The following is a 24475-nucleotide window of genomic DNA, read 5'->3' on the forward strand; positions in this document are numbered from 1 at the left end:
ATCACCATGGCACTTGACTACATTAAGATATATGCCATTCTTAGAAAAATCTATTTATGGAAAGGGAAACAGAGCTAGTTAATTTCATTTATAGTACCCAGTTTTATTGCAATAATAAGAAATGGCAATGAGAGAAAAACTGCTTCCTTTGAAAACAGAGGCCAAGTTAACTTATTTTATTGCTAGGAAAAGGAAAGTTTAAAAGCAAAGAAATGAGGTTTTTTTTTTTTTTTTTTTTTTGTATGTGCAACATTGGAAATTGCTTTTTAAAGCCCTCGGTCAACAGATGTTGCACCTATAAAAGTGGAGACCCCAGTTTGATCATCCTATTTAAAACAACTCCATAATTATTTTCAGACATAAAATACATTTTAATTGAATGATTCATCAAGGATTCCTTTCAAATTCCAGAGTTGGTGGAAATACAGTTTTATTTATTGGTCACAGTTCTAAATTTTGTACTTTAAAGTTTCATGGAGAAACTCATTTAGAAGTATGTTTTAAAGTGAATTGAAATTGATTCCTCAAAGGATAGCTAATTATGGAATGATTGCTTTTCATATAAACTAAAGCATTTCCTCCACCTCTATTATTGCTTAGCTTGAATTAAAAAATTTCAATTTATGTAGGCACGATTCTGATGAAGAGAATTGACTTAACTGTTCACTTTTAAAGTCAAATGATTCATTCATTCATTAGAAACATTTATCACGAGCCAGTTGGGAGTTGGTACTCTGCTAGGGGCTGGGAAAACTTTCTGGAGAAAATGATGCCAAAATTGAGTTGGCAAAAATAAACATTTGTTTTATTTTAAATGTTTAAGCTACTGTGTTTTAGCTGTGGCCCACTTTTCTAATATTCTACTTCGTAATTCTGAGGTGAACTACATTTCTTTTTTGATAGGTGACTCTGCATCAGGCCCTGACGACTGGGTGTACTGGAGAGGGCTGGGAGGCTAGAGAAGGCAGAAGGGACTTGCTCATTCTACTTACTTCCTGGGCATTTAGTATCTCAACAGCAGCACTGCTCCCTGCAGTGACACTAAACTCCAGCAACAGCAGTTTTCAGCTTGTATTTTTTCCAAACAATTAGAACTAGCCTTATGAGCTCCTTGAAGACATCAGCTGACAGGTGCCCCTATTTAGAGGTCTGAGTGGCAGCTTCAAGTTTTCATAATTCCTTACATTACCATCTTCCATTTGTCCCCTAAGCTAGAGGTGGTAGCTGCTTCCTAGAGTTAGTACATCTGTGGTCCTTCAGAGTCCCCTTTCTGTCTTTCCAGTTTTCTAGTACATGATTATCCATTCCTTATGTTAAACTTTGTTAAATACTTGATATAGTTTCTACCCCCTGCCTGGACCTTGACTGATACAGAAACTGATGTGTCTCCAATCATTTAAAAAATTAGTTTCATTTCTCAAGTTTCTCTTGATATATTGATAACCTCTGGCAATGTCTGTGATCTTTATAAATTCTATATGTGTATACACGCACACACAATCTATGGCCTCAGTAGTTTTACAAATGCAGGAAATGGAAGCGTTACTAATTAGGATGTTTTAAGTATCTTCCCTGAAAATGGGATGGCCTGTTATAAGATGACAAATTATATTTTTATTACTCTGCTCTTTCTTATAAGCTTTACTTGAACAATAATTAACAAAATTTTATTAGTAGGTGTGGCAAACCTACAATGTAATTATCTATAAAGGAAATTACTGGATATGTAAATATTATGCTTGCCCAAGGTATACATGCATCCTAGGTAATTAAAAATGAGCACACATTGGGCAAACTAGGGAGTTGAAATCATTGGCTGTTACGCTACTGGTAAAGTTTAATTTAATTCTAATCAATTTACAAGTTAAAACAGCACTCAACTGTTTCAAATTTCTATGAAAACACATCCATATTATTTATAAAACCAAACAGATAGTCCATACAACTATTGGCATTTCTTCTCCGTTATTTTGCTCAGAGTGACTCCATTCTTTACTTGATTTATCCATTTGAAATTTTTGTTTGATTCTATGAAATAAACTGAAAAAAGTCAACAGAAACAAATTCAGTTTGAATATTGAGATTAGAAATTCTTGCTTAGTGTGATCTGCAGCCTTATTAAGCATTTAAAATAGTGACTTGTAGAGTGCAGGCTATTTTTTAAGCTTTTCTATAAAGAAGCGCTATAGAATATAAATCCTCTAATACAGTCCATGGATAGCTGAATTTATGAAATCTTTTTATAAAGACGGTTTGGCATACTGTTTCAAATATTAGATAGTTAAAATGATGTTACTGGGACTTCCCTGGTGGAGCTGTGGTTAAGAATCCGCCTGCCAATGCAAGGGACACGGGTTCAAGCCCTGGTCCGGGAGGATCCCACATGCTGCGGAGCAACTAAGCCCGTGTGCCACAACTACTGAGCCTGTGCTCTAGAGACCACGCACCACAACTACTGAGCCCGCGTGCTGCAACTACTGAAGCCCACGCGCCTAGAGCCTGTGCTCCGCAACGAGAAGCCACCGCAATGAGAAGTCTGTGCACCGCAAGGAAGAGTAGCCCCCGCTCGCCACAACTCGAGAAAGTTAGCTCACAGCAATGAAGACCCAACACAGCCAAAAATAAAAAAACAAAACAAAACAAAAATGATGCTACTCATTTCCTGATGAATTCTCTGAACTTTTAAATTCAATCCATCTTTACATGTGTTTAAAAAATGTTTTTTTATCACAGAAAAATATATATTTTTTACTCTTTAAATATTTTTGTTGCTGTCATTTAGGTGTATTGTTTTTTAAAATCCACGTTTTGTTCTTTAATCTAGAATTTGAATGGTCTGTAGTTTAGAAATATCTCTGTCAGTAACTGACACATTAAATAGCTCAAAGAGTTGAAAATACTCTTAAAATGATCTCATCCTGGTGCCTCAAAATCTGGAGAACGAATCCTGGCTAATTTTAGGTGCAGAGGCAGGAAGACTTTCTTTAAGGACATGAAATAGATATTTTAAAATTACCCTTTATCTGGTTACTTTTCCAGAAAAAAACTTACGAAATAATTAATAAAATGGTATTTCAAAATCACTTATTTCAAAATCACTCATATTCCTATTTAATCCAAATTCCAGCAGGAGAGACAGAAGATACAGTTAAAAGGCAACATTTGAGGAGATAAGGACGGTTAATTTTTCAAAACTGATGAAAAATAGGAACCCACGGATAAAGTACACAAGAATAATGTATACCAACCTCATGCATGAACACAGTTGTGAAAAATACCCCTGACAGGATGGAACTGAATATAGTTTATATAGAAGGTCATGATCATCGTTATATCATGATCATGGACTCTGAGGCATACACAGACCATTTCCCAGTCTGCCGTTAGCCTCCTCTGAGCTGAGCAATTTTCTCTTTCTGGCTTGCCGAAAAGCTTTCTTATTTTGCTTCTTATGACTGACTCTTTTGATGAAGGTTCCCATAGCAGAGTTTTTGGGGGCTCTAAGTGACATTTTCCTGTATGCCACAGTCCTCTCCTTTTGAGGCAAGGGGGGGATGAAGAAAGGAAGTAAAGGAGCTGGAAGCTGGAGCTAGTTTTGGGGGATGGTCAACCATGACCTCATATTATTACTGGATCCATCCTATCTCCTCGGGGCTCTGCTACTCAATCTGCTCCATTTTCCAGTATTCTGGCTCATGGTGATTTGCTTTGGGGCTCCATTATTTCCTGCACAAGTTCAGGACAAATAGCAATTCGTAGTTCATTGGATAAATATATATATACCTGAAATATAATCCTACCATACAGATTTTGGGCCCCAAGATAATCATGGAATCTGTTTTAGGGTCCCTGACCATTCCATGACATTGGGATGTTACTAATTATTGTAACAGTGCGGAGAATGTATTACATAGAGTGTACAGAGGATTTTTAAGGATTGATGCTATCCAACTGCACACATCAACCTACTAGTGTCCTATCTCTGACCAGGCTCCAAATAATGCTCATTTGACCTCATTAAAAGAAAATGGGGGAAGGGAGAAAGAATATACCAAAAATATTAATAATGATTATATATGGGGATGAAGTCACAGATTACTTTTACTATTATCTTTATACTTCTTTTAACTTTCTAATAATTTTAAATGAACATTTATTAATTTTATATTGATAAAAAAAGCCATGAAAGAAACACACACAAAAAAAGTTTTAAGAATCTATTATGTTCCCAGAACTTTGTCTAGTATCTTCTAGTGGTTATTCCTGTAGAAACATAAGATAATTTCTTTTGTTTACAATTTTTTATTGTTACGAAAGCATCCATAAGTAGATATTTCTACTTCAAACCTTATTTGGGATATGTACATTGCTTCTCTAGCAAGTAGACTTCTGTTCTCTTCATTAGGTTTTCTCATTCTCATTTTTTTTTTTTTTTACTTACTGCCATCTCTTCACATCTGTCTCTTTACCATGACACACAAAATGAATCATCTAACAGTAATCTCCTAGGTGTCAATATCTAGCTACAGATTGGAATTTAATTCCCTTTCCTCCATATGATCTTGTTTCTAGAGGTCTCTTATCAGAGCAAATTTTCTTATTTTCACATTAAAAATTGCTACTGTCAGAGAAATAACAGCTAGTCCCACACATATGATGAATAAAATTCAAATATTTGATTAAAAGTAAATAACATTAGAAATGTGAAGTTCCAGAATTATACTTCCCCCAACCCCGCCAAATAACTATTATCAAATAAAGCACCCCAGTAGAAATGCAAAAAAAAAATTTAAGAGACTTAACTTTGTGACAAGCATAAAACATTGGGAGTTCAAAAGTAAAAAATGTTTTTGCTCAGATGATGATTTCTTAGACATCAGAAGCATAAGTCAAAATATGTGTATTTAAAATTTACTTTTAGTAAGCTTATTTTCAAAAAATAAACATGCCCTATTCAACTTTGTCGATGCAAATATTTATAGTAAAATATTGATTCACAAAGTATCCATACAAAAGGCTTGCAAAATTATATATCTGACAGAATTGAAATTCATTTGAAACATACATTAAGTGTTTATTATAGATTCTCTTGCATGAAATTCTTTCAAAAAGTCTGTGAGATATATGGGTTTGATACCCTTATTTTATTGAAGAGGAAGCTGAGGATAGGGAGTGAGCTATAGACCCAAAGGTACCCAGCTAGCCAGTGATGGAGTTGAAAGTTAACCCTCAGTCGTCTGAATCCATTGTCCATGTTCTTTCAATTACTAGGCCAAGCTACTTGTCTTCATGGAATCATGGGTAGATCCTAACTTCTTAACAACTAATTTAAAAAACTACCAATATAAACTGGTTTTGCCGCTGTTATTCACCACCTTTACCTCTCTCTCTACCTACACTAATAAATATCTCCTTTAAAAATGCCAGAGGTGCATTAAACTATGTACTGGGTCCTTTTGCTCTACTGTGTTGAGGCCACCTTGCCAGCTGCCCTATAACAAAGTTGGGTGCATCCAAAGCAGAGCAAGCTTGGCGGTGTGATGCAGCAGGCAGAAGGAAGCTCTGAAGTTTGTTTTTAATGGACCTCTTTCAGTTTGCATATCACTTGGACTCTCAGAGCCTGTAGACTTGCTATGGGGTCACTATTAAGGTTATGGCTGGTGAGGTTCCTTCACAACAGAAATCGGGGATGGACTTCCAAGCATGGTGCTGGAGGGAAGACAGGGCAGAGACTTATGCATGCATATGCAATGATAACTGGGTGATGGCACTGCCAGCAAGAGGAAGATGGCCAAGGCTCCCAGGGGGTATTGTCTCATCCCAAAGAACCAACGGCAGGTTTAGAATTGCAGATTTAACACAGGAGGCAGTATCAGCTGCAGACATCAGCCCAGAGGCCAGCACTTCTGAAAACCAGCCTGAGGCCAGGGGGTGTCTTTTCCTCATGTCAGAAAGATATGTACCATCCTTCGCACTCACTCAAATTCCATCTTAAGGAGACAAGCAGGGGAAGGCAAGAGGTTACAGAGAATTTCTATGCAGGGAAGATGAACACAACCTAAAGGAACCATGTAACTTCTAGAATTAGATTTAACTTCTAATCATAGAAGAATAAAAGTCAGTTTTTACCCTCAATAAAGAGCTGATAGAGGCTGGGACAATGATCAAATTAGTTATGGTCAAAGTAAAACAAGTTGATTCTTTTGCACATTCAAATTGTAGTGTGAATTATACCCTATCACCCCTATACACTGGCATTTACTGAGAATCACTTTTTCCAGGCCCTGTACATTTTTTTATTTAATTCTCCTACAAACCTTGGAGGGGAGGAACCATTATAATCTCCATTTTATAGAAAAGGAAAATGAGGCTTAGAGAGGTTAAGTCATTTCCACAAGGTCATGTAACTAGTAACATAGCTGCAAAAGAAAAGCTGTTTACTCAATTAAATGTTTTAATTTAAAAATAGTTAAAATATAATTTAGGTGAATTGATTTCTGAAATTTGAAGATGTTCAAGTGGAAGACCTCTGAGTAAAACAGGCTGGGTCTGCTGGTAAAAGAGTATTTTCTTTCTAATTTGCATTTGAGATTTTGGTTTTCAGGAACATTTAAAGAAAACTTAAGCCTAAAAGGAGTAGTCAAAATTCTGTCAATTTTGCTGGCAGTGAGGTCATAACATATGTTCACTAGAAAGACACTTTCAGTACAACTGGAAATAAAAGGCCATTGACCACTCCTCTCATGCTATGCCCATTAAGCAGCCAAAGCAGAAGTCTTCAAGGTATGGACTTTGGGTTAGTCAAGTCTTGGTTTAATTCCTGTTCAACCACATAAAAGCTATATAAGTCAGTGACCACTTTGAGCTTGTTTCCATAAAGTTAACATGGCAACATGGCAAATCAGGATTAAATGAGGCAACATATATAACACTCTGAACATGGTGCCTGCTATATAGGTGGTGCTCAAAACTGACAATTTGCATCTGCCTATCCGTACCCCCGCTTTTTAAAGTTAATCCTAATATTATTCAGTTCCCTGTAGCTTACTATATAGATAAACAATCACTTTAATTCCAGATTTTATTTCATTTTTATATTTAGCAAATGTAAATGTGCACCTGATGATTTAATACCTGGGGTTATAAAGACAGAGCAAAAGAAATAATCCCCTGGGATATATTTATCAAATTTAGAAAATGCATTCGCTTACCAGCTCACTGAATTCATTATTGCCTAGGTCAAGTCTTTCCAACTGGGCCAGTTTGTGCATTGACCTATAACAGATGGAGAAAAATATTATTGTGAGGCAGTGCATGACACATTGCTCCAAAAGACATTCCACCCACCTCCCTATCAGATTTACCTGGGTGTATAGTGTACAGATACGGGGGTATTTTTTAGGGAGAAGTAAGTTGCAAATATACAGTAACATATGCAAACTGCTGCCTGAGAACCTTTAGTAGCTTACCATGTTTCCAAATGCCAGTCTATGGATGGAGTTCTGGCCTGGCTGCTTAACGAAAATCTGGGAAGCTTGTTAAAAATCTATACCAATAGGAGGTACCGATTGGGGTTCCAAAATCCATATTTTTAAGAATTCCCACAGGTTTGGAAACCAACGGATAAACCCAATTCTTAGTAAAGCATTCTAAAATTCCACAATATGGCCACAAATTCATCATCAATCTTGTCATTTTTCACTTCCTTAAATGAAGTTCTGTTACAGAAAAACTTTTTTTCCTTCTTTTATTGAGGTATAGTTGATTTATAATATTATGTAAGCTTCAGATGTACAACATAGTGATTCACAATTTTTAAAGGTTATATTTCATTTATAATTATTATAAAATATTGGCTATATTCCTTGTGTTGTACTTTATATCCTTGTAGTTCATTTATTTTATACATAGTAATTTGTACCTCTTAATCCCCTACCCCTAACTTTTGTACTCATTGTCTCCTAAACATATTGGCTTGAATGATGCTGCAGCTTTGAACAACCTTAAACCTTGGGCAAGAGTTGGTGCCAAAGATTAGACATACCTTAGCACATGCCAGGTGCAATCAGCATTTACCAAACCATTCTCAAGTATAACATACAACATAAGAAAAGAGAGCATTTTTCTGATTTTCAAGTTTTTTATCTCCCTACTAACCAGAATGCTGTCTCCAAGTCTTGACTATACAGAAATTCTGGAGGCATTGTTGACTCAAATCTCAAAAAATTTTTGTTCCTTCATCTTTAAAATTCATGTAGTAATTATCTTATAGGGCTTTTATGAGTAGCAAATGAAATACTACTGTAATTCAGACTCTGTCAGGCACTCAGAAATGCAAAAAAATGTGTGTACTCTTTCTTCACTCAGCAACTATTATTGAAAGATTATTATGTGCTAGACAATCTTTTGGGGTCTGGGAAATAGCACTGGATGAAAAGAAACAAAAATTCCTCCTCGAAAGTATTTTACATTCCAGTGGAGATGATAATGACAATAAATAAAACAATTAAGTAAAATAAAATAATATACTAGAAGGTTATAAGTGCTATGAAGAACACTTAAGAAGAGGAGGAAGATAGGAAGAATTCATATAACATGACTGCAGTTTTTAATAGGGTAATCAGGTCTCACTGAGAAGAAATTTGAGCCAGTGCTTAAAGGAAATGAAGGAGCATCCTAGTGCCTAGACTCTGAAGCAGGGACACGTTGCTTGCTTGAAGACACCCTAGGTAACCAGTGTGGCTGAAGTAGATTGAGGGACAGGAGAAGTAAAGAGATGATAATGGGGGGTTAGAAAATACGGGGTCTTATAGCCCAAGACTTTGGCTTTGATTTTGAGTAAGATGGAGGGTCACTGAAAGGTTTTGATCAAAGGTATATTGAAGTGACTTGTTTTAAAAGGATACCTATGATTTCAGGCTTGTAGACAGACCGAGGAGGACGAAGGTGGAAGCTGGGAGATCAAACAGGCAGTTAATGGAAAATGCCAAATGAGAGGTGACGGCGGTTTGGTCAGGTTGGTGACAGCGGAGGGGGTGAGAAGTGATTGGGTTCTGGACATATTTAAGATTAGATTCAAATGTTTTGTTGATGAAATAATTGTGGAGAGTTAGAGAAAGTAGAGTCAAATGTGATTAAAAGTGTGTTTTGGTCTGAACAACTAGAAGGATGAAGTGTAATTGACTGATGGAGAAGACGGTGAGCAGGGTTTTGGGTTCATCAAAAGCTTGGTTTTAAATGTTCTCACCCCTGTCCATCCCCCCTCAGATTTCCTCCCCAAAAGATAAATATGTGAAGTGATGGATGTGTTAATTAATTAGATGAGAAGAATCCTTTCACAATGTATACTTCTATTAAATCATCACAATGTACTTTAAATATCCTATAATTTTATTTATCAGTTACACCTCACCTCATAAGGTTGAAAAAAAAAGAAATGCTAAATTTGAAATTTCTATTGTAAAGCCAACTAGAGATGTCAAGCAAGAAGTTATATACAAAAGTCTGGAGTTCAGGGAAGAAGTCCAGGCAAAATAGATCATTTGAGCATGGTCAGCATACAGATGGTATCAAGCCTTGAGCATGTGAGATCACCAAAGGAATGAGTGTAGATGAGAAGATAATAGGTCTAAGAAGACCTGAGGATGAGCCAGGAAAGAAGACAGAGAAGCTACTAGGATCACAAGAGAAAAGCCAGAAGAGTGTGAAGAACTGGAAGCCAAGAAAAGATGGTGTTTCAAGGTGGAAGAAATAACAAATTGTAAGAAAAATTGATGATATACCTGAGAAATGACCACTTGATTGAACAACATGTAGATTAGTGGTGACTTTGAGAAGATCAGTTTTCTGTTTTAAGCCTTTGCTAATGCTCTTTTTCTCCCGTTCAATATGCCTTTATCCATACATCTTCAATACTCTTTATTCAATAACATAAACATATTGATTTCCTACTATCTCTCAACTTTTAAGGTTATCAAGATGAAAGGTGTTTTTCCTATTATCAGGTAGCTCATAATCTTGAAAGAAAATGGTTAAGACAATGGGCCATTTTTACCCAATAGACTAAATGCCATAGAAAATATATGTGTAGGATTCTAAAGAAGTGCTTTTTCAGCATTGGGGAGTGTGAGTAAAAAATAGGAGACTCTACTGACACTTCACTTTGTAGCAGTTGATCAGGCTACAGAATCAGAAGAGATGGATGTTTTTTGGAAGAGACATCAAAGGGGGGCATTGAAAGAGATCAAAGCCCATTCAAGGAACTGCAGGTTAGTAAGAATGGTAAATAAGAAATAAGAAACATAGTAAGAAATAAGAAATAATACGTAGACAAGGACCAGATCATGAGATCATCCATGTTAAACAAAGAAGTTTGAGTTTTAGCTTGAAGGCAATGGAAGCTTTAAGATTTAGATAGGGAAGATATATCAAATTTTTATTTTAGAAAGATCACTTTGGCAGCTTGGAGTGGTGTGGGAAATGTGGAGAAGATGTGCTAGCAAAAAGGTCAAATAAAAGACTGTCCTGAAATCTATGTGGGATATAATTGTGGTCAGAAATAAGACAATGGCAGTACGGATGATATGGTGGGAACTATGAGGGATGCATTGGTGAAGACATACTTGGTAGTGATGATAGTTGGTTGGATGTGGAAGGTAAAGAAGAGGAAGGAATTGAAGCGAGTTTCTGGATTGAGTAGCACTGTGGGAATATTGCAAAGGAATAAATCTAAGGTGGAGAGAGCTGGATGTAGTGAATACTTTTTAAAATACTATAGAGAATTTGCGGTGAATGTGTGAGTCCTATGTTAGGAGAAAATGTGTGTGTGTGTGCATGTGTGCTCACACACGTGCACATGTGCGCCTGTGTAAGACTGGAGCTCAGGTAAAAGGTCTTGACTAGAAATAAATATTTGAAAAATAAATAAGTGAGGTTTCTTATCTACTCCACTGCAAAGTTATCTCTCCTTTTAAGCTCACATACTATCTGTTTTCTTTTCCATGATTTATTTGGCATTGGTCACTAACTTTCTTGAATTGTTAGTCTTTTTCATATATATATATGTCTCCTTTATGTTTCAAGATGCCCAGAAGGGTCTGTGTGGGACCACTAGCAGTCCAAAGATGGTTGTGAAACACTGGCCAGCATTGTAAGAACATCTGACTCACCTCTTGCCAAACCTATACCACTGAATAGGTGCTTCTAGGGGAAGGGGTGGTAGTGGCTGCGCTCCATGAAGAGAGAATTAGATTTTCTTTTGAGCCTGGGAATACTGAGGAGTGGCAGATTCTCTCAAGCTTTGTTCCTGGACCACATTGTAGTCCAACAAACAATGACCACCAAAACTTTGGGAACCAAGGTGAAGGACCAAGTGACCAAGCATGGCAATGAATGAAAAATGACCACAGGAGTAGTAAAGCCACCTGCATTTGACTTGACCATGTAGCCTTAGGCAAAAAGTATTCTAGTGAGAACCGTCATGAGCTGAAGACCAGAAGCCTTTCCACAGCTTCCTGAACTCTAGGAACTCTGTAGTTCTCACTGATCTCCAAGATGCGTATCACATAAACCTGAGAATATACATTTTTTCTATCCATGGTGGTTAAAGAGAAAGACACAATTATTTTTATTAAATGAAGACATGAGTGATGTCTTGTACTTGAGTGTCCTAAAGTAAATTTTATTAGTTCTGGGATTTATCTCTTTTTTCTAGGCTAAATATTGGTGACCTCTTAAATCATTTCTTGTATGATGGGGTTTCCAGAAACCTAAACACCCTGATCATCTTTATCAAAGCTTCTCTTCCAAACAGGATGAGATACAAACCTGGCACTTTTGTTTTTATAGATAAAGCTTTACTGGAACATAGTCATGCCCATTTGTTAACATATAATCTACGGCTGTTTTGCACTGCAATGGCAGAATTGAGTAGTGAGACAGACCATATGGACCACAGAATCTGAAACATTTCCTATCTCTGAAGGCCAGCTGGCACTCAGAATTAAACACTGTTCTTTAGACGTGGGCTGACCAAGACAATGTATAAATGTATATGTTATGTCTTATGTTTCTATTAGTGCAGTTTGTTTGATTCCTTTTGTATGGGGATAGGTAGCCTCTCTGTCACCTCTAAGACTTTTTCTTTTCCCATCCTAGTTTTAGGCTACTGCTTGTGAAATCTTTGACTCATAAATTCATACATAAAAACTACATTTTAAGCTTATAACATAGCTTCCTACGATTCCTTTGCCATCCTTTTGAATGAGCAACAATTTTCCTTTTGTTTGCTCTGGAACAACAATGACAAAAGGCTTTCCCATGAGGTTTTCTAAACTATTTCCTGAAGCTTATTTAAGTTCTGTTGTTTAAAATATCTTTTCTTCTATTTTAATTTTATCTCATTTTATTTTCTTGATCCTAGTTTCCATTAATTACTATCACCAAAGTTTCATTCTATCATTACATTCTTACTTCCATTTTTAAAGTTACTTTCCAATATGATTTCTTACATACCTTTAAAATTTTACACTCTTATTTCTGCTTTTTGAAAATGTTGTTCTATATTATTTCTTACACTTTACACTTTCAAAATGACTGTCTTTACCCACAATATTTTAGTTTGTAATGCAGCCTGTTGCTTTTCTTGTTCGTGTGCTAGTTACTAAACTATAATCATTCTGTCAAATTCTCCAAAAAAAGTTTCTTTTAGATGAAATATGTAATAGGTTTTAAATATAATTAGGACACAAACAAGTAAGGCTTTGTCAGAAAAATAAAATAGAACTCATGGTATTTTTATGTTAGTAGTGTTTGTGAGCGTTCATTCATTCACTTTGTGCTTCCTTATGGCAGGTGCCACGAGGGCACTGAAGTTACAAAGATTTCTGGGATGCAGGGTTTCTCAACCTTGGCACTACTGACATTTTGGGCCAGTTAATTCTTTGATATAGGAGACTACTTTGTGCACTGTAGGATGTTTAGCACATCTTACATAGTCTCTACCCAGAAAGGTCTATTTTTAAAATGGGAATGACCTTTCAATGAATAATTACTTCACAGGGTGATACATGCTAGGATAAAAGTATGTATAGATTGCCATAGGAGCTCAGAAGAAGGAACATTTGACAGTTTGGTAATTATGGAAAACTTTAAGAAAAGGTGAAGTTTGAGCTGGGTTTTGGAGAACCTTGCTATATGAGTCATATACATCTGCACGTGTGAAAAGAAAGAATAAAAATACTAAAAGAGTACATCTGAAGCTGAGGGTTTTCTGTGATTGAAGCTTAAGTCCACAATACTAACATGTATCCTTAAAGAATGTAAGAGATTTTAGTCCAAAGTGAAGAAATTCTAAAAATTCCCATTAGAGTTTCTTGCAGGCACCCCTGTCATTCTATCCTCACGGCTGGATAAGGGGACGTCTGGGATGCAGCTATCTTGTGCATTGTAGGAAGTTTAGCAGCATCTAAGGCCTCAACCTACCTAATATCAGTAGGACTCTCTGCAGTTTTCACAACCAAAATGTCTCCAGACATTGTCAAATGTCCCCAGGGTAGAGGTTAAGGGGGCAAAATTACTTCTAGTTGAGATCCACTGTGCTAGAGGAATATTCCAGGCTTTTATCTCCTCTCCTTGCTGATTCCTTGGAGGGTGAGCCTCTTATCTCCATTTGTTTACCTCCTTACTCTACTAGGTGGGGCCCACGTGGCCTGTTCTTATGCACTTCAAGCAGCCTACTTGATTACTTACTCATTTGACTGTACTCCTTTGTCCTTACAGTAAACACATATGGGTCTGGGGTCTATCTCTATGTCCCAACACAGGAATCCAACTGGTGTGACTTCCCCTTACAAAGGGCTTGAAGGCATGATCACTGCCATAGGTTAGGGAGAAAATATCAGAACTTGTTACAATTTGGGTCACATTCTCTATCAGTTATGCCTACAATTTGATCATCTCCTGTCTGAACCGAATATCTTTCTGATTATTTAGATTCATTTGTAAAGTTCACCTAGTTATCTGAATGAGCAAGTTCTAATGAAATTGGTTGTATTAAATGATGTTTACCAACCTATGTTCATATTATATATGTAAAAATTGTAGAAATGTGTAAAATTTCCATGATTGTTACATTTATCATTGCTGCTTCTCTTGCCTGTAATGTTCTAACTCATAAATCTTCTCATAGCTGGCTCCTTTTCAGCTCAGCTCATATTTTTCCTCCTCATATCCCCTTTACCCAAAATTAAATCTTCTTCCCATCTTCATGTTATATATTGCCCTGTTTCATTTTCTTCTTAACACTTACCACTGAAAATATTTAATTTAATTTTTTAGGTTAATTTTATATTTTAATATTTAATACTGAAAATTAAAACTTGTTTACTTGTTAATTTTTTTCCCCCTGCTAGACTGAAACTTCATGAGAGCAAGTAAGTTGTTGATCTTACAAATAGTTTCTCAATCAGTTTGTTTAATGAAGATATTCATATGTGCATGAATGAATAACTCTTTACCAGTGAGCTGTTTGAATTCTAGAATATTTACAAAGAAAAACCACTCAATTTTTATCAGGCATCTACAGTTAATTAACAGTTGCCAAGGAGGCAGCTATAATTAATTAACAGTTGCCAAGGAGATATCCTGATAGGCTTGTTTTAATGAATATTGTAATGAATATACATTAGCTTACTTATTGTAAACTATGAGTGATAATAGAGGCAGATAAGGCTGAGATTCATCCATCCCAGGATATCTGCATCTTGTGTTAAGTTGACTTCCTGACATTTTCAATAGTAGGTTTTAAAAAATCCAAATAATAAAAAATACTAAGTGACAAAAAGAGTCATGTACCAAAATGTTCATTGCAGCTCTATTTACAATAGCCAGGACATGGAAGCAACCTAAATGTCCATCGACAGATGAATGGATAAAGAAGATGTGGCACATATATACAATGGAATATTACTCAGCCATAAAAAGAAATGAAATGGAGGTATTTGTAATGAGGTGGATGGAGTTAGAGTCTGTCATACAGAGTGAAGTAAGTCAGAAAGAGAAAAACAAATACAGTATGCTAACACATATATACGGAATCTAAGGAAAAAAAAAAAAAAAAAAAAGGTCATGAAGAACCTAGTGGCAAGACGGGAATAAAGACACAGACCTACTAGAGAATGGACTTGAGGATATGGGGAGGGGGTGGGGTGAGATGTGACAGGGTAAGAGAGTGTCATGGACATATATACACTACCAAATGTAAAATAGATAGCTAGTGGGAAGCAGCCGCATAGCACAGGGAGATCAGCTTGGTGCTTTGTGACCACCTAGAGGGGTGGGATGGGGAGGGTGGGAGGGAGGGAGATGCAAGAGGGAAGAGAAATGGGAACATATTGTATATGTATAGCTGATTCACTTTGTTATAAAGCAGAAGCTAACACACCATTGTAAGGCAATTATACTTCAATAAGATGTTTAAAAAAAAAAAAAGAGAGAAAAAAAGAAAAGAAAAAAAAATACTAAGTGAAATATTTAGGTGAGTTTTTCATTTGTTTGGATATCTGAAATATAGCAACAAAACTCTAAATGGAGAGTAGTTTAGGGCATAGACTCTGAATTCAGACAACCTGAGTATAAATCCTGATTCTGCCACTCACTAGCTGTTTGACTTTAAACCAATAAGAACATCTTTGCACCTCAGTTTTCTCATCTGTAATATGGGAATGATAATAAGAAACCTTACATCATAAGGTTATTTTGATGATTAAAATAGTTAATACAGGTAAAGCACATAAATTGTGATTGACATATGGTAGGTGTTCTTTAAGAGTTAGGTATTGAAATACTTACAGAAGAATTTCAGAGTTGGAAATATTTTGAGAGATTATTGAGGTCAGAGTTTCTTGAAGTTTTCCTAAGGACTTATAAATGTTGCATGATTTAAAAAAAATTTCAGATGGCCAGTACATTTTGGCAAATCTTGCTTAAAAAATGTTAAATAGATTTCTTATCAGTAGGACTTCTCATAAAACATACAAATGTTCATTGTGATTATTTAACAGATTCAATTAGTTTAGACAACTTCCTGTTTATGTGACCAAAACCATTTTTCTTTTCTTTCCCACAGGACATTTCTTAGACTAGGAGGACACTGTAAATACTTTTCTGCAGATGATGAAATTGAGTTCTTGTCCAACCCAGTCCATGGAATCATGGATACACTTAGTCCATGAAAACACAGGCCTGTGTGTTTCCCTATAATGAGTATAGGATTTAAATTTGATCGAATCATCCTCTTTTGTCTTCTTGAAACTCTGACCTGTCAGGCCCTGCATCTTAGCTCCCAATATTCACTTCAGGCTCTTCTTGCATTTATGACTGTTTTGGACATGCTTCCCTGGTTTGACTTTCACATTCTCCTTAAAAGACCATGTTGATTTTTGCCATTTGGCCTTATGCACAGCAACCTCAGGAAAAAGAAATGCTCCCTTCTTACTAGAGGAGGCTTGGTGACTTGTTCAACGTCACACAGAAAGTTAATGACAGAGCTGGCACAGGATCTCTTTTCACAGCAGTGGCCAATCATCTAAACCTGGCCTGGACTGTTTGGCTTGACCTTTGTTTAAATATGAATGTTTTTATGAAAAGTATATTTTCTAGAGCTCACTGTAGTCTATGCCAGGCGTCAAGAAACTTTTTCTATTAAAGGCTAGACAAGAAGGGTTTCATGCTCTATAGGCCATATGGTCTCTATCTCAACTACTCAGTTCTGCCATTGTAGTGCAAAAGTAGCCATATATGACATATTAACAAATGGATATGGCTGTGTTCCAATAAAGCTTTATTTATAAAAAAGGGGCCACCAAATTTGGACCATAAGCCATAGTTTTCCAACCCCTGGTCTACATCAGTCCTTAAGATCTTACATCTAGATAGCTCCGTGGGTTTATGATATAAGCTTGGTCCCTAAGAATATTTAAGTTTTTAAAACTTGATACAATAGATAAATTAAGGACTGGAAATATTTATTATTAGGTAATTGCCACTAGATAACTATATTTATATACTATTTGAAATTCTCATTTCTTAGGGTACATGTTACTGGAATCTAGGGACATTTATTCTTAATACTGTCATTTGGTTGCATTTATGAAAATTAAGTCCTTACTAGCATGCTATTACTTTATAGCATTTATCCCATTGCAAATCTGGTAAAAGATTCCAATTGGAGCAATGACGGGAAATAACGCAATATTTTGGTGCATCTGTCACTTTGATAAAATTATACAGTCTATGATTTGCTTTTTATCAGATTCAGAGGTTTTATCTATTTAAGTGTACAATTACTTCTGAAGCCACATAAAGTTGGCAGAATTTTGTTTCTCCATAAATTCCCAGTGCAGTAACATGGGTTTGCTGACTCTCGCAAGATTCTGCAAATTTTTGGCATGGGCTAATTCATTCCATCTTTTAACTTGTCTTTCAAATGTTCTCAAACACTCTCTAATTAGTGGCTATTCATGTCACAAGGATAGGAAAACTCTCCTCAGTTGCTACTGTCCGATGTTTCTCTCATATTGGAACTTAGGGAAAGAATACACTATCTTTCCACTTTACTTAATCCATGTCCTATGTTAAATGGACATTTACATTTTATATTTTGGACCTACCGATTCTACCATGTTATCATGTTCTTCTCTTGTTCACAATCTTTCTTTAAATGAACCTTGTATTATACATTTTGAAATAAATAATTTCTTACAACACAAGTACTAAAGACAAGAAGGCAAGACAAGAATTGATATTCTTTAAAAATGCAACTAGCGGCATACCTCATGTTGAAGAAACATAAACTTATTATCTTTACACACCAGGAAAAATTTTAAATCCATTGTCCAATAACATAATATAATTTCTATGATAAAATGTTTTCTATAAAGATTCTCCCTTGATGGGCTACATGAGAAAAGAATCTTAAAAAAAAGAGTGGATATGTATAACTGATTCACTTTGCTGTACACCTGAAACTGATACAACATTGTAAATCAACTATACTCCAATAAAAATTTAAAAAAAATTCTTCCTCGATTATTACTATAGCTTAAGCCAATGTCACAGCTACAATATTTATGTACTCTTCCATCATTTCAATTCAACTTTCCCCTAAGAACAGCAACAAAAAGCTAAACTGGCTTCTTGGATCTCCCAGAAGGATATGTAACCAAACTAAACATCTATTATTTTGTCAAAGAATATTGGGAAGACAATTTTTTAGAATTCTTCTAATTAAGCAATTTGTGAATGCTTCTAATTAAGATGTTTCTCCTTGCAGTATTTAAATTTTTAGAATAAATATTTAAAGTATATAATTTACATCAAGCTGTCACATATTTTGAGTATTTCCTTGGGAAATATTTTTTCCTTTTAAATATTCAACATTTAAAACTTTAAGCTGATTTCATGATGTCTTATTGGAAAAATTTTCTTTCCTATAATTACGTATCTCTAATTTAATGCATAACATGAAAAAAAGATTCTGTATGAAGAAATAAACTTACAAGTAACCTCTCAAGAATAGCTTTAGTTTATATAGTAAGATAAACTTCTCCAGTGAAATAGATTAAAGTATAAAATAGAACCTTGTGAACAGCAATCAGCTGTAAGACAAATTCTGCACTACTCTAATTAGATTGAGGAGAAGGCTAAATTTCATTCCTCTCTCTCTAGTCTCCTTGGGTTTATGACCAGAACCAGTCATTCATTCACTCTGAACGTGAGTTTTCCCACTGGCCAAAAATTATTGTGCATTCCTAACTCATGACAATGCAGCAAAAATAAAATTGTACTTGTAAGACTTTCTGAACTCTTTCTGGAGAAACGGTGCCATATGAGCAGAAACCATGACGATTATCTCTGTGTATGGCCACACTTCAGGAACTGAAGCTCCTAGCTTGCACTGAAGCAGTCCAATCAAGAGGTTATGGGAAACATAATCAGCTATGAAGATGCTCATTTTCACTAGAATATGCTGCAACCTACATTATAAGCTCATGAAGAGATTTCGAATGCTACTGAAAAAATACTCAGGCACAGTTAAGCTATTTTAAAACTCATAGATAACTGAGCAGGGAAAAACAAGTTTCTTTCCTAAGAGACTCTTCACACACACACACACACACACACACACACACACACACACACACACACAGTCTCATTGTTTCAGGCTCATTATTTCTTCCTATTATTCAATGAAAAAATTACAACCTGTCACTTTGGGCTTTGTAAATATTAATTCATGTACTTTTATGTAGATCTGGCCTTAGATTGTTGATACCCTGACTGATGTAAAATACAGAAACAACCCTGTGACTAAGATGTCGGAGAATTTGAACTTTAGCAGATAAAGGCCTTTGAAAATAATCTGCCAAGGTAGCCATGGTTGGTTTCCCAGGCAACTCTCGTTTCCTTTCCCTTTCTTCCTTGCCAGCGGTATCTGCCCTGTATCAGAGACTGGAAATCCCAAATAGTTATGAGGCAAACCTCGTCTGCAGCTAAGATATGAGCATATGACTCAGTTCTGGCCACTAGAACAGGAAGAGGAGGAGAAGAGATTCTGAGGGAGATCCTGAGAAAGATTTTTCCCCTTGGTTTAAAAGAGGGAGACAGGCATGAGAACTTTTATACCTGTCCCTCTTTTTCCTCTTTTTTTCATGGTTGGATGAGAATGTGATGCCCGGAGTTGCAGCAGACACTATGAAACCATGAGGTAACAAGTCCAAGGATGAAAGTCAACATGCTGGGTATAGCAGTGTAGAAAAATCGAAAAAGACTGAGCTTTTGGTAAAATCATTAAGCTACTGAAACAAACTCTGGAACTGCTTATCTTGAGACTTTGTTATGGACAACAAGGTACCTATTATTTAAAAAGTCACTTTTACTCAGAATTCTGTTTCTTATTGCCAAAAGCATACTTTTAAACACACTCATTCTACTGAGCTATTAGGTACCTAAAAGAGCATCACATGGTTTGTTGGTGGCAGATGTAAAGTAAAAATAGAGGTCTTTTAAGGCGCAGAAGTGTCTGATACACCACACATTAAAAAAAAAAATCCTGATTTATTAATTTGAGTTTTAGTAGATTTTAGGCAAAAAATATAAAAGAAATAGTTTTAACACTTTTGTTCTTGATTAGAAAAAAAAATTTTGATAATACTAAACTAGCAAAGAAATGAATATATTACTACTTAATTAAATTAAGTACAAAGGTGCTTTTGGGATCATGAGAGATAATGTGCATTGACATATACACACTAATATGTATAAAACAGATAACTAATAAGAACATACTGTATAAAAAATTAAATCAAATTAAATTAAAAAAATAGAAAATATGTATAAAAGTATTTGCATAACCTTTGCAGCTTTAATTGATTTTATTTTTTTCTTCTACTTTTATTGAGCTATAATTGAAATATAGCACTGTATAAGTTTAAGGTGTACAGCATGATGATTTGACTTATATACATCATGAAGTGATTACCACAATAAGTTTAGTCAACATTCATCATCTCATATAGATACAAAATAAAAGAAAAAGGAAAAAATATTTTTTCCTGTGATGAGAACTCTTGGTATTTACTCTCTTAACAACTTTCATATATAACATACAGCAGTGTTCATTATGTTAATCATGTTATGCACTACATCCCTAGTACTTATTTACCTTATAACTGGAAATTTGTATCTTTTAATCACCTTCATTGAATTCCCCCTCCTTGCCCCCTCATCTCTGGTAACCACAAATCTGATCTCTTTTTCTATGAGCTTGTTTGTTTTCTTGTATGTTTTTGAAGTATAACTGACCTACAACACTATGTTAGCTCCTGGTGCACAACATAGTGATTTGACATGTCTATACATTACAAATTGATCACCATGATGTCTAGTTACCATCTGTCACCATACAAAGATAAAACATTATTATTGACTGTATTCCCCATGCTGTACATTTCATCCTTGTTACTCATTTATTTTGTAACTAGAAGTTTGTACTACTTTCCCTCACCTATTTCACTCATCCTCCTGGTCCCTTTTCCCTCTGGCAACCATCTGTTCTCTGTATCTGTGACTCTTTCTGTTTTGTTTTGTTTGTTCATGTGTTTTATTTTTCAGACTCCACATATAAGTGAAATCATATAGTATTTGTCTTTCTCTGTCTGACTTATTTTATTTAGCATAATACCTTCTAGGTCCAACAATGTTCAAAGCAGTTTAAGTTTTTTCCTTCCTGCATTTGACTTATCAATATTCTAGTTTTCCATTTTGACAATTTCTTTTTCATAAATTATTCTGTGGGTTTTTGTATGATTTCTGATGTTTATAAGTTCAACTTTTCAGAAACCATGACTGTGATTCTATATATATTCTGTTTCTTTTATTTTTTATTACTTTATAGTTTTGAAAATATGGTAAAGATGTTAATATTTTTCAAGTTTGTATACCTCTTCACTTTTATGTTTATTATATCTTCAAAGAAAATTACTCCACAAATCTTTTTTTCTAAATTCAGTTAATTAGAAAAATTATTTTTAATTATTATTATGATTATAAATTAAAATTATTAATTTTTCTTAATTTCCTAAATTAAGTTTCTTCTTAAAATAATATTTGCCTCAGACTCAACTAGATATTTTTTCTTCTATGTATTTATTACTAGAGATTCTTCCCTTAGTATTTGAATGCTAAAACCTACATTACTGGTATATTTTTTCATAGTGTCTATCAATACATAGAAATAAAATTAGCTTTTATTTAATAATTGGAATGATATGTGCTTTTAGCTGCATATGTTCACTTAAAATAGCAATTTAGGAACAAATTTCACTTAGGATAACTTTTTGAGTGGTCTTAACCAGGACTAATTTTTTCCCCATGGATATAAATTGGCATAAAGACTATCATGCTAAAATATGATTATAACAATCAGTACTTAGAAGTTGTGAAATAAAATATAATAGGATAGCAATCAGAAATAACGGACTGTACAATAGAAACCAAATAGAACAATGGGTAAAAAATCAACTCTAGATGAGACCATTGTGAAATGTGCCTCATAATGAAAGCTCATTTCAATCAAAGAACTGTAAAAGACATTGAATTCTAATAGCATTATTTCTTATGGGTAATTATATTTATATAAAGGCAATCTTGCTTTAAAAAAGTCATAAGTTCAGCCATTGATTCTCAACATACTGTCAAAAAAATATTTCTGAACCTGAATTTTACTGAGGAAAGATTAACTTTTTGTCAATGTTACAAAACACTGAGCTAACTGCCCAAAGAGGAAGAAAGGTCTGATTCTTCATATCATCATTATCATTGTAGACAAAATAGCAAGTTGACTATCTTACTTTTGTACCACCCTGATACTTCATTTTACAAATTCCTTGTAAATTATGTCTTTTAAATTCATTAACCAAACAATTCTTTGATTAATATAACAAACATCTCTTGAGCACATATCAGATGGCTAGGCTAAGGGCTGGCACTAAGATGTGGTCACTTCCTTCAGGTACCTCACAACTTAGTGAAGTGGACATAAAAACGTACAATTAACAATAATAATGGATAATATGAGATTTTTATTATGTGTTTAACAGTAATTCAAGGATTTACGCAACAAAACACAGTCCCTGCCCTGATGGAGCTTATATTCTATCAGAAAATTAAGAAATTAAGTGATTTTGAAATTAATGTGTTAATTTATTATGCCTGGGATTCATGCTACCCAGAAGACGTCATGTTTTGAGAACTTGTAATTCAGGAACTGACCCAGAGATGGCATCATATCAGATAATATTGAAATTAGGGGTTATGAGGTGAAGAGTTCACCAGATGGAGAAGGCAGAAAGGGATTTTCAAGCAAGGAAAATGACACGAGCATCAGCATTCTCCTAGGTATTAAAGTATTCGACATGTTCGGGAAATAGAAAAGTATTTTCTCAATAAAATTCTCAGCAACATGAAGGGACTCAGAGGACTTCTTTGTTTCCTTAGCGTTAAAGCCCAAAGAAGACAGAAAGTTCTTTCTCAAAGCAGATCACTCATGGAGAAGACTGGTTAAGAGAATTATTCCCCTGTCAGGCCACAGTGGGTTATGTTCCCAGGGCAAACTGGACCTTCACACTGTGAGCAGAGCTCACAGGTCTTGCGGATGGAGAACCATCAGTGCCAAAATAAGAAGATGGAGCCCAAGTCCCTTTAAGGAAAGGAAGGATTGATTGTCCCAATAAAGCAATGGTAGAAAGAACTTGCCTCTTACTTCTCTATTTCCTATTTTGATGAATGTTACCACTACCTCCCTTGTAGCCTAAAATAGAAACTTGGAAGCTATTCTAAACTTGTTTTTTCTCTATCACCTTCCAAATTAGTCAATTACAAGCACCTGTTTATTCTACCTCTGTTATACGTCTTGAATATATATTCTCTTTTCATCCTCTCTGCCTGACCCAAAGAAGGCTTCATATCAAATAATACTAGAATTAGGGTTTAAGAGATGAAGAGTCCCTTAGCTCCTCTCACTTGTTAGTTTACTTACTTCTTGGTTTCACCTCTTTTACTTCTTGGACTATGGTGACCCAGGCCTTGTAACAGCTTCTTTGCTAGTCTGCCTGCTTCCAGTTTCAGCTTCTTCCAATCCATACTTATCATTGTCACAAGAGTAATCCCCCAAATAATTTGGTCATGTCATTTCTGGGCTCAGAAATCAAATTATTTCAGGAAAAGGTCCAAATTCCTCAACATTGCATTCAAGGAAATTATAATTTGACATCAGTTTACCTTTCTGATTTTATTGCCTGCAAAACCCCTACACCTATTATAATCTACAGCCATTTATAGTGTCCTAAATGAGCTAGGTTCTCTAATGGGAGCCATTCTCTGGTAGATTTATCTTTGGAGGTCATGAGACTAAATTTAGCCCTTTTAAATATATCTCAGAGGACTTCTCAGATTAAAAAATACAATTGAGAATAATTCAATTTTTATGAGGAGCAATTACTGGGGAAAATATTTGTTATGGTTTTGCCTCTTGAAAAGTATTAGGTTATCAAAAGAATATATTACCAAATAAACTGTTATAATTTTTATAGATCAAAAAAATACCAAAGCTTTTGGTTTGTATGCAACTAATATGAAGTCTCTCATGCGAAGCTGAGCAATAGAAATAATATTTAAAAATCTATGTAAGGGATGTAATGTACAACATGATGACTACAGGTAACACTGCTGTATGATATATATGAAAGCTGTTGAGAGGAAATCCTAAGCATTCTCATCATAAGAAAACAAATTTCTTTTTCTTTTTTTACTTTTTATTTTTATTGCATCTAAATGAGATAATGGTTGCTAATTAAACTTATTGCAGTAATCACTTCACTATATATATATATATATATATATATATATATCTCAAGCC

The 24475-nt window shown here is 35.0% G+C and overlaps 1 protein-coding gene across 4 annotated transcripts in view; it reads right to left on the reverse strand.

Annotated features, from left to right (window-relative positions):
* Positions 1-24475, reverse strand: part of LRRC7 (leucine rich repeat containing 7) — a 519751-nt gene that overhangs the window by 185524 nt on the left and 309752 nt on the right. For all 4 annotated transcript variants that reach the window (XM_082356466.1, XM_082356465.1, XM_082356469.1 and 1 more), the window contains exon 8: positions 7212-7275. In XM_082356466.1, the coding sequence (XP_082212592.1) occupies positions 7212-7275 (64 nt within the window). The remainder of the gene's footprint in view (positions 1-7211; positions 7276-24475) is intronic.

This window comes from Balaenoptera borealis, assembly GCF_965194805.1.
Source record: "Balaenoptera borealis genome assembly, chromosome: 1".
Lineage (NCBI taxonomy): Eukaryota > Metazoa > Chordata > Mammalia > Artiodactyla > Balaenopteridae > Balaenoptera > Balaenoptera borealis.